Source organism: Centruroides vittatus, unplaced genomic scaffold, assembly GCF_030686945.1.
Source record: "Centruroides vittatus isolate TY-2023 unplaced genomic scaffold, ASM3068694v2 contig_152, whole genome shotgun sequence".
Classification (NCBI taxonomy): domain Eukaryota; kingdom Metazoa; phylum Arthropoda; class Arachnida; order Scorpiones; family Buthidae; genus Centruroides; species Centruroides vittatus.
In genome coordinates this window covers 45,746-55,808 of record NW_027120940.1, presented here as the reverse complement: position 1 = coordinate 55,808, position 10,063 = coordinate 45,746, and the positions used below count along the sequence as shown (strand labels likewise).

Genomic DNA, 10,063 nt, shown 5'->3' with positions numbered 1-10,063 from the left:
AAAGGTAGGGATATCAGAGGAGTTTAACGAAATGCCATCGATTTCATTTAACAAATCATGCACCAGTCGACCACGATTATCTTCTTCTTCGTTATACCAAAGTGCCGACTTGGCATTAATGTCACCAGCAATTATATAATTTTTATTACCAAGTTTGCGGAGAATGTCGTGTAATTCACCAATGCACTCATTGTCATCGTCGTCTGGTGAAAAATAGACGTTTACTATGAAGTCTGTTGGTTCGTTGTGGACAGCGGCAGTGGTAATTCTGTAGGAGCTTAATTCAGGAATTAGCGTGATGTTAATGTTCTTGTTCCTCACAATAATGCCGCATTTCGGCCTTTCGTCATCATTATTTCTGTTTAGGATTTGCCAGCTGCCATATCTAACAATTTTATTATGTATTGTATACGGCTCCTGGACCAATAGGAGATCAGCATCCAGATCATTGGCAGTTTTGAGAGCAAGAGAACTAGCGGCCTTGCTGCGCTGAGTGTTTATTTGGAGAATTTTTAGAGTCGATAAATAGTAGCTATTATTATTGGTAGTTGTCTGGTTAGAGGTACTGTTTGAGTTAAGGGCCATAATTGGTTTGCCTGATAATTTGCTGTCTTATTGATTGAGCTGCAGGGCATTGGGGGCTGTAGGCGTTATGGTCGGTTCTGAGTTTTCGGCCTGTTGGTAAGTTGTTGTTTTCATTTGTGCAATTGACACATTTGGGTTTGCTGGTCTTAGCACAGTCTTGGTATTTGTGTTCGTCTCCGCAGTGACTGCAAGATTGTTTTTTGTTGCAATCCTTAGCCAAATGCTGAAATCCACAGCATTTGTAGCAGCGGATCAAGAGGTAGAAAGTCATCGACCTTAATTTGGGCCCATGATATGGCCACATACTTTAGATTTAGTAATTCTTTTCTTATTTCAGGAGATACGTTGATTACCAAGTGTCGGCAGTTTTCTTTAATTTTTCCTCTGACATTTATCTGGGTTAATTTACAGTTGGATTTAAATTCGTTTTTGTTAAACTTTTCAAGAGCGGGGTTTTGGTCATACAAAATGTTTAAAACACTGTCAGATTCAACAGAGTTGGGGACGTTTACCAATATAATTTTAGGGTTTCTTCCTTCAGAAACTTTACAACGGACATTCGGTTCAATATCCTTAATTTCTTTTATAGCTTTCTCAAGCTTTTCCCCTTCCTGCTTGCTCCCCACACGAAAGCAGACTCCATCCCCTTTAACATGGCGGATTGCCTTGACATTTACCTTCAGCTTATGTGGTTCTACTTTTTCTATAATTTGTTTTGTGACAGTTTTCATATTGACTCTTTCGCCTTCCATAGGGTTCGGGTAAATGATAAGGGCATGACTACCTCCGGTCCCTTCCCTATTAGCAAGTGATTTGTTAATTGTTTTCGTAGTTTGGCTAGAATTGCGAGCAAGTCTAGCTATGTCAGCATATGTAGGCTGTGTAGGTGCCATGATACTTTGGCACTGCTGCTGTTGGTTAGCAGTGTTGACAACCCTGTTTGATCTCAACTCCTTAATCATGCCGTAGATCTGGTGCACAGCCCCGTAAAGCTGTGTGACCCGGTCTTTAATTTCTTTGTGTTCGTCAGCTCGGATGTTCGACTTGTAAGAGTCAGGAAGTAGATCCAAAATTCGTTTGAGTTGAACGCTAGCATTTTGAATAATGTCATTTTCATTAGAGTTGGCTGCAGTCTCGTTACTCCTTTCTTCCATAGGAAGAACAAGGGAGCCAACCTGAGAGGGATCCTCCTGGGGTGACTCGCACGTAACACAAGAGTCATCCATTATAAATAATCAATGTTAAAGACTAAAACTAACAATCTAATTAACACTAAGAAACAGTTAAATAAAAGCAAGTGAAAATACACTAATAAATGATTACAAGCTAGTAATATTGTGAAAATAAAATAAAAAGCAGAAAAAACCGACTGGAAATACTAATTTAATTAAATTCTAATAATATTACTCAAAAAACATTAAAATTATCATTAAAGTAAAGAAAAAACCGTTATAACAATGAATTAACAACAATGGGATTACAACAATGGAAAGAAAATTTTTTTTTTTTTTTTTTTTTTAAAAAAATTAATTGAACACCTGCAGCTGTCAATCAAAAAGAACGACGGTTAGAAAAGACCGTTAGAACCGTTAAAGACCGTTGGAAAGGCGGGAAAAACCGTTACAAAAATTGTTATAATTTAAATTTCTCCATTGAAATAACATACAAAATTTAACCCGCTGTAATTTAATAAATACTTTACCCAGAGTTACCAAAATTACACCCTATACTAACTTAGATACCCTTAATAAAACCCCAAATTCCTGCCCCCCTAACCTGCTTTCCCCACCCGCTAGAACGATCCGAAATCCCAACCTATTAAGCCCCTCTAACTCCCCCCCTAATTAAGTGAGATAAGAAAAATTGGTATCAAACGAACCGTCTCGACGAGTCCTTTCCAACGGTGTATTGTAATCCAAGCTGATGTAAAAACTTCCGCACAAAAATCCAGATATATCCAGAGAAAAACTTTGTACAACCTTACTCTATGAGCGAAGAAGAAAAGCTGGCTGCCTTCCGATATAAACAAGTTCTGAAATTATTTATCTGAACCATCATATCGCTGCTCCTATTACCTTTTTTGGCTGAACCTGCCTGCTGTGCCTGTGGTTGCTCTCATAGTCGTGGATCTGCATGAGTTTTGTCTTGTTTTGTGGGCTTGGTATTCTGTCTATTGCTGTTTGTTCTCTGCATGTTTGTTTTGTGTCATTCTGTGTTCTTGCTTGTTTGGCCCCTTGTGCACCTGCACCTCTCCCTCTTGCTTGGTGTTATTTCTGCTTGTTCGCTCTGTTTGTTCTTGCTGTTCTGGTCTGCTTTGTTTGCTTGATCTGTTTCACTGTTCCCTGTCTTGTTTTGTTTCACTCCAATCTGGTTTCTGTTTTGTATAATCCCTCATCCTACTTTGTTTTAATTTGTCTTGCTTTGTTTTGTTTTGTTTTGTTTTATTTCCTCTTGATTAATTTGTTTTATTTATTTTATTTGTTTTATTTATTTACTTTATTTATTCTTTTTCTCTTTTTCCTTTTCTTTCTTTTCTCTTTTCTCTTTTCTCCTTTTTCTTTTCCTTTCCTTCTCTTTTTGTTTGTTTTATCTTATTTTATTTTATTTTATTTTGTTCTATCTTATCTTATTTTATTTTAGTTTGCTTTATCTTATTTATTTACTCTATTTTATTTTATTTTATTATATTTTATTTTATTTTATTTAATTCATTATATTTTACTTTATTTATTTTATTTTACTTTATTTGTTTTATTTTACTGTACTTTGTTTCACTTTATTGGTTATATTTACTTATTTTATTTTATTTTATCTTGTTTTACTTTAGTTTACTTTGTTCTGTTCCATTTTATTTATTTATTTATCTTAATTTATTTTATTTTATCTTAATTAATTAATTTTTACTTTTATTTTGTTTTTTTGTTCTGCCTGGGTTTTGTCAATTCTGTTTGCTCTATTATTTTCCCTTTTTAACTCGTTCTGCTTTATTTTACTTTGTTTTCTATTATCTTATTTTTGTTTTGCTTTTGTTTGCTTATTTTTGTTTTATTTGTTTTGTTCTGTTTCGTTTGCTAGTCTTACTTCGCTAGTTTATTCATTCTATTACGCACTTTGTTTGTTTGGGTTTATTTTGTTTTATTTTGTTTTATTTTATATTATTCCATTTTATATCATTCTATCCCACTTTGTTCTGTTCTGTTTTGCTTCGGGATATTTTGTTTTGTTCTGTTTTGTTCTGTTCAGTCTTGTTTTGTCTTGTTCTGTTTTGTTCCCTTTGTTCTGCTTGTGGCTTTTGTTGTTATTCTTCTTGATTTGGGATTTGTTGTGTTGTGGTTTGTCTGGCTGGCGGTCTTTTTTGTTTCTCCCTCTTTTGTTTTTTGTTTTGTTTTGCCCTGCTTTGCTTTTCTTTGTTTTGTGCTTTGTTTGTTCTGTTTGATTCCTTGCTCTTTGCTTGTTCAGTCGGTTTGTCTGGTTTTCTGGTGTTTTGTTTTGTGCTGTTCTGGTTTGTTTGGGTGTGTCTTACGCTGCCTTGTTTGTCTTGCCTTTTTTTGTTTTCTTGCACTGTTCTGCTTTGGTGTCTTTTGTCTTGTTTTGCTGCATTTTGCTCTATCCTATTTGATCTTGTCTGACTTTGTTTTTTGTTTTTGTTTCATTATTTACTCATTTGTTGTTTGTTTTGTTTGTTTCTATGTATATATATATATTTATATTTCTATTTGTTCCTTTCTTCTTCATTCTTCTTCTTTTTATATATATATTTTTACTTTTTTATTTATTATATATATATTTTTTTTTCTATATTTATTAATTTATTTTATTTTATTTTATTTTATTTTATTCTATTTTATCTTGTTTATTTATTTACTTATCTTATTTTATAAACAATAGCCAAACCTTGCTTTACTTTGTACATTTGAAAAACTCTCTTTCCTATGTGTGTATGCTTGCCCTCTTCTGGTTCTTGAATGGCCAGTTGCCCGCTTTTGTGTTTTGGGATTGTTGGTCTGTGATTTCAGGCTTCAGACTTAGGTCAAATACCAAATAAAATGGAATGGATTAAAATTGAGAATTAAGCCAAATGAAGATTTGGATTTTCATATACCATTTGACTTAATCAGGAGATGGATAAGGTGCTTAATCAATGTCATCTTCTCCCTCGTGACCATTGTCTCCTTCAAGAGCCGGCATGTCCTCAAGTTCCTCAGGTGCTGGTAGTGCAGGAATATTTCTTTGGACACCAGGTCTTTCTAAATGTCCACGGCCATATATCTCCACCTGCAGAGCATTACCAGTAATACCTGCCGCATATTCATACGGAGATTTTTTGGTTAGCAGCAACTGGTGGAGGAGATGACAGCTTTTGAATATATTATTACCCTCTCCGAGGTTTGCTATCTCCTCCACCATGAAGAGGTCAGTTACAATGCGTAAAGTTTCCTCCACTTCGATTCTCATGTTTATACTGTTACGCCAACTGGCTGACTGTCTTGTAACAGTAGCTTCGTAGTTTGTCACGCAGATACTTCCCAGGACAGGGATCATATCATCAAACCGTGAGTAAGTGCACACGAATGGAGGTGTATATATGTTAGTCACTAGGGTCGTAAATTCTGTAAAATGTCTGATTAGTTCGCTTCTGCTTCTTCGCACTAATTCGGCTCGTTTGTCTGTACCTATGGGTGCTAGTCCGATTTGGTACAGAAACTTGTTGACCACTTTGAAGCCATTTCGGCTATTAACTCCTAGTTTGCGCACCCAGTAGTATGAATTAAAAATTATGTCCGACGCTGCTATCTGTTGTTGGAACAGACTTGGTTCTTGACCCTCAAGCCCTTCAATAAGCAGTCTAGCTTCTTGTACTGCTGTTTGTACTATGGGGTCCTGGACTGCTGCAGCTGTGTTTATAAAGTTTGGATCTACTTTCTGTGTTTGATAAGCAATTGCTGTTGCAATAAGTAGAAATCCTCTGTTATTAAAATTCCTGTCGTCTTCCCCAGGATAGCGAACAGCTTGTGCGTGATGAGTGGCTTGGCGTCGATCAAATGGGACTCTACCTAGATAATCTTCAGTAGGATTACCTATCCAATCAAGAAATTCGTCAACGTAGGTTGGTTTAGGCCTTCGGACATTGCCTCCGACCGCAAGCCTTTCAGCGCGCTGGTCTCTCATGACTGTGAGCATTCGTACGAGAGTTGTAAGCACAGCTTGGCCCACTCTAAGCTCTGCGGTAGTCCTACCAGCTATAGCGAAAAATTCCGGATGGTTGAGCTCCAGCTGCAAGTTGTTTCTAAATTGATGCACTGAGTTTCTATAGACTCTAAGCGACTCCTCTGTCCCCGGCTGACCGTGCGTGAAGTTTTCGTAAATCCGATCTAAGGGTGCCATTATTTCATCAGTCATCGCTGTCAGTGCGGCATTGAAGAATTTGCGACTATGCAACCACAGCATCCCTGCCATGGGTGCAGCATTACCGGAAGCGTCGTTAAAAAATTGTCCAAGGATTGCGCACTTCTCTCTATAGGTCCGCCCCTGCATTCTTTGGATGAACGGTCCTCCTCGTGATACAGTCATTAATAATGAGGGATAGAAAGTAACGTTGTCAGCGGCGCCATGTCTTCTTGCTTCCCGGACTGCCTCTTCGTAGCTATGCACTGGCGAGTCTCTGTCGACCATATTAAACCAATTGTTAAGGCACTCGTAAAGTTTTAAAAATATGATAGTTAGAGTGATGATCTTGGCGGATTGCTGATTTAATTCTAAAAATACTCTAGTGTTTAGCTGCTTATAATTGCCTTGTTAAATGTTCTTTGTAAAATATTGATAAGTTCGGTTGGCAGCCTGTGTTTCTTCGAGGTTGCTATATCCATTCCTATAGACATTGATACTAAAGTTGGTAGAGGGCTGTCTGATTACCGCTTCAGACTTGTGCCCTATGTGAAAATGAAAGAAGATAAAGCCAGTGTTTTCAAGTGTGAAAAACAGGAAGATAGGAAAGTGGGAAAGGAAGGCATGGGACCAGAGAGCGCCTGCACCGGTCGTTTATTAAAGCAAAACAAAATTACACAGATTGTATACATAACATATTTGATACAAAATAAATTACAGAACGTAATAGATACAAAATAATTTACATATAAGGTTATATGAATAACAAAACATAGGCAACATTGTGTACATAGCAGGCGTACTGGCCGCTTTGACAAATAAGCTGCGTACATAATTAATTGCTCCTTAAAAACAAAGACACGAGAAATAGTGTTCAAAAAGTTAGGAGCGCAGAGAGTAACAGCGTTAAGGTGACCCAACAGCGCGGTTCCCATTTCTCATCCTGCCCCATGGTGATACCGCAGCCTGGTGCAAAGCTTTGGGCGCCGACGGTATCAGGGCTTAATCCCACCTAAGATGGAAAGGAATGGAACATGGGCCACCGCAAGGCCAACAGAGAACCCCAAACGTAGTCTGAACTGTGCTCAGTGCAGGGTAGAAAACCGTTGCATATTGATTCTCTACGAGTCTTCATCTTCTGTTGATTCTTCGGACGTATCCCTATCTGAGCTTTGTTCGTTGTCTCTAATGTTGTCGCTATTGGTGTAATTTTCTTTTAATGCTTTTGTTTTTTCAATAAAATCTTCGAATTTTTTCCATGTTTCTTTGTCCTGAAAAATCTTATTTGCCTCTGGTGGCCAACTATAGTTTCTTTGGAGATATTTGCGCTCTAGTTCAGCTCGTTGGTCTTTATATTTCACTCCTATAGACATCCTCGACTGGATAGAGGGCCGCACTCATAGGTATAGCCCAATGAAAAGGAAGGAGAAGGGGAGGAAAGGGTATGAAGAGGTGTGAAGGTGAAGGTGAAATATAGTGTGATAGGAAAGAAAAAAGTTAGAAAGAACCAGGGGGCCTCGCATGGGACCCCACGAGCGTCCGTGTCGGCATTTATTGACAAAACAAGATTACAGACTGAAAATACAGATACATACAGAAAACCCGACAATTAGTGGCAACTTGCCACTAGACAAGAGTTGCAAATAACAGTTGGGTGACACAAAACAATAAACAGATTGAGTACATAAATGAGCAATATGCAAGCAGCGATGACATATCAGTGAGCACAGCTTGTGCATAAACAGAAAATAACTAATACCACGTCTTGTGGTTAACAAGAAAAATTTGAACAGAGAAACGGCTTGCCACCCACTGGGTGTTCACAAAGTTGCAGACGCCTGCCGTAAGTAACCGGAGAGGGAATATTTACAATGGGAGACCTCCCGAACAATAGAACATGAATCCGTACTGGAACTGAAATTTGTAGCAGAAACCGGCCATAGCTTTGGCTGAGTATAACCCAGACCGCACACGATATGCAGTTTGAGACATCGTTGAGGGATTAGTTGAGAATCGTAATACTGGTAGCAAAGTCTTTAAAGGCTTTGAAGATTCTTTTGTTGTTGATGAGTGTTTTCATCTGGCATGGCCAAAGTTCGTTCTCCTTGCGAATTGTGTCGATCAGAGTTTTTCGCTGGTTGCGGTGATTTGGGCACTCGTAGATGACGTGGCTTGGTGTATCTTCCTCGTTTAACTGGCACTGGCAAAGACCGTCTGTCTTGCGCAGGAACCTGCGGAGGTAGCAACGCAGGTTCCCGTGCCCTGTAAGAAGTTGGGTAAGAGGGAAAGTGGTGACGAAGTGCTTGCAGTTGTTGCGTTGGTGAACGTCAGGTATGAACTCGTGTGTAGTCCTCCCTGTGGTGCCGTCGTCCCATCTCTTTTGCCATGTGTCTTTGATGAAGCCCCGGATATTCTGTTTGACCCAGGATAACGGAGTATTGTCGAAGGAGCAATTACTGATCCAGCTAGGAGCTGAGCGGGCCAGAAGGTCCGCTCTCTCGTTGCCCTTGATGTTGCTGTGTCCCTTTACCCAGGCTAGCTTGATGCTGATGTATTCCTGAAGTTCCAGGAGTATCTTTACGGTGCTGTTTATGATGTTTAGTTTTGTGTTCATTTTCTTTATCTGCTGCAGGGCGACTCTGCTGTCGCTAAGGACGGTGACACTCTTGATATTGAGGGATAGCCGTTTGTCTTTTATCCAGGAGAGGGCTTTATATATAGCATAAGATTCCGCCTGATTGGCTGTGCAGTGGTCAGCCAACCGGTAGCGGGCTTGATGTAAAGTGTTGTTGGCGTTCATTGCAACAAAAGCACACCCCACGCCCTCGTCAGACTTCGAACCGTCCGTAAAAAGACAGAGGCTGTTGTGATCGGCTGACGTGTTGGTGTTAAAAAGATCTAATATGGAGACGGCTGGGTGGTAAGCATGGTGATGGGGGGTGTGGTCCAGCTTGTTTATGCTCAAATGTTCGGCGATGTTTTTCGCAGTAGGGTAGACACCCATCTGTTTGGTGTGCCGCGTGAATGATTCGATGGTGATGCTTTCGTCAACTAGTTTCAGTTGCAAGTAGTTCCATACTTTTTCTTTTATAACCAGGTCGATAGGTATTAAGTTAGCTATTATTAATAAAGCTTCTGTCGGTGCCGTCTTGTATGCCTTAGTGGCCGTAATGGCCGAGAGTCTCTGTGCCGAGAGCAACTTGCGTTTAATGTATGTTTTTTCCACTTCGGTACCCCAGATCTCCGACCCGTAAGAAAGTATCGGCTCAATGACGGCTGTGTACAGTAGCCTGGATGATCTGCTGCCATATCCCCAACGGTTTCTTGCTATTGAATTGAGGGCGTGCATTGCAGTGATTGCCTTTTCGTAAATGTAATGGGTGTTTTCTTTCCAGGTAAGGCTTTCGTCCAGGATCACCCCGAGGTATTTCACGCTCTTTGTGTTCTTAATTCTTTTCCCGTTCATTTTGATTATGGGTCCCTTGTTAAGTGGAGTTTTCTTCGGGAATACAATGCACGAGCATTTGTCAAAGTTTATTTTTAATTTTCTGTCCTCGCTCCATTTGAAGATCTTGTCAAGTATTTCATTGGCCCTAACCTGTAACGTTTCCTGGTTTTTGTGTGTGATGGCCAGAATTGTGTCGTCTGCGTATGCCTGCAGTTTACAGTTGTATTCTGGAGGTAAGTCATTGCTGAGATCCAGGAGGCTATCATACATCAGATTCCACAAATACGGGCCTGATCTTGATCCTTGAGGGCAGCCCCTTGTGATTTTCTTTACCAGGTATTGGTTATTATTGGTTTTAAGTAAGACAGTTCTGTTGTTTAAATAACTCTTGTAAAGAGAGTAAAGGTTGCTGGGGCACCCCGTTTGTTTGAGTGCATTGAGGATTGCTGGTCACCAGGCATGATCGAATGCCCCTTTGTAGTCAATGGTGACCAGCATTGTGTGATCCCCTCTTTCTTTCGCTTCTTGTATGTAGCTGACAATTGAATTCAGGGCTGTAATTGTGTTCCTTCCTTTTCTGAAACCATGTTGGTTGTTGTTGAGTTTTCCTTCCCTCTCGCAGTAGAATTGCACTCTTTGAATCAT

At 39.4% G+C, this 10,063-nt stretch overlaps 1 protein-coding gene across 1 annotated transcript; it reads right to left on the bottom strand.

The window, feature by feature from the left end:
* Positions 1-7,972: 7,972 nt before the first annotated feature.
* Positions 7,973-9,688, bottom strand: LOC136968737 (uncharacterized). Its single transcript, XM_067262766.1, has one exon. The coding sequence runs from the start codon at positions 9,686-9,688 to the stop codon at positions 7,973-7,975; it is 1,716 nt and encodes a 571-aa protein (XP_067118867.1).
* Positions 9,689-10,063: the final 375 nt, after the last annotated feature.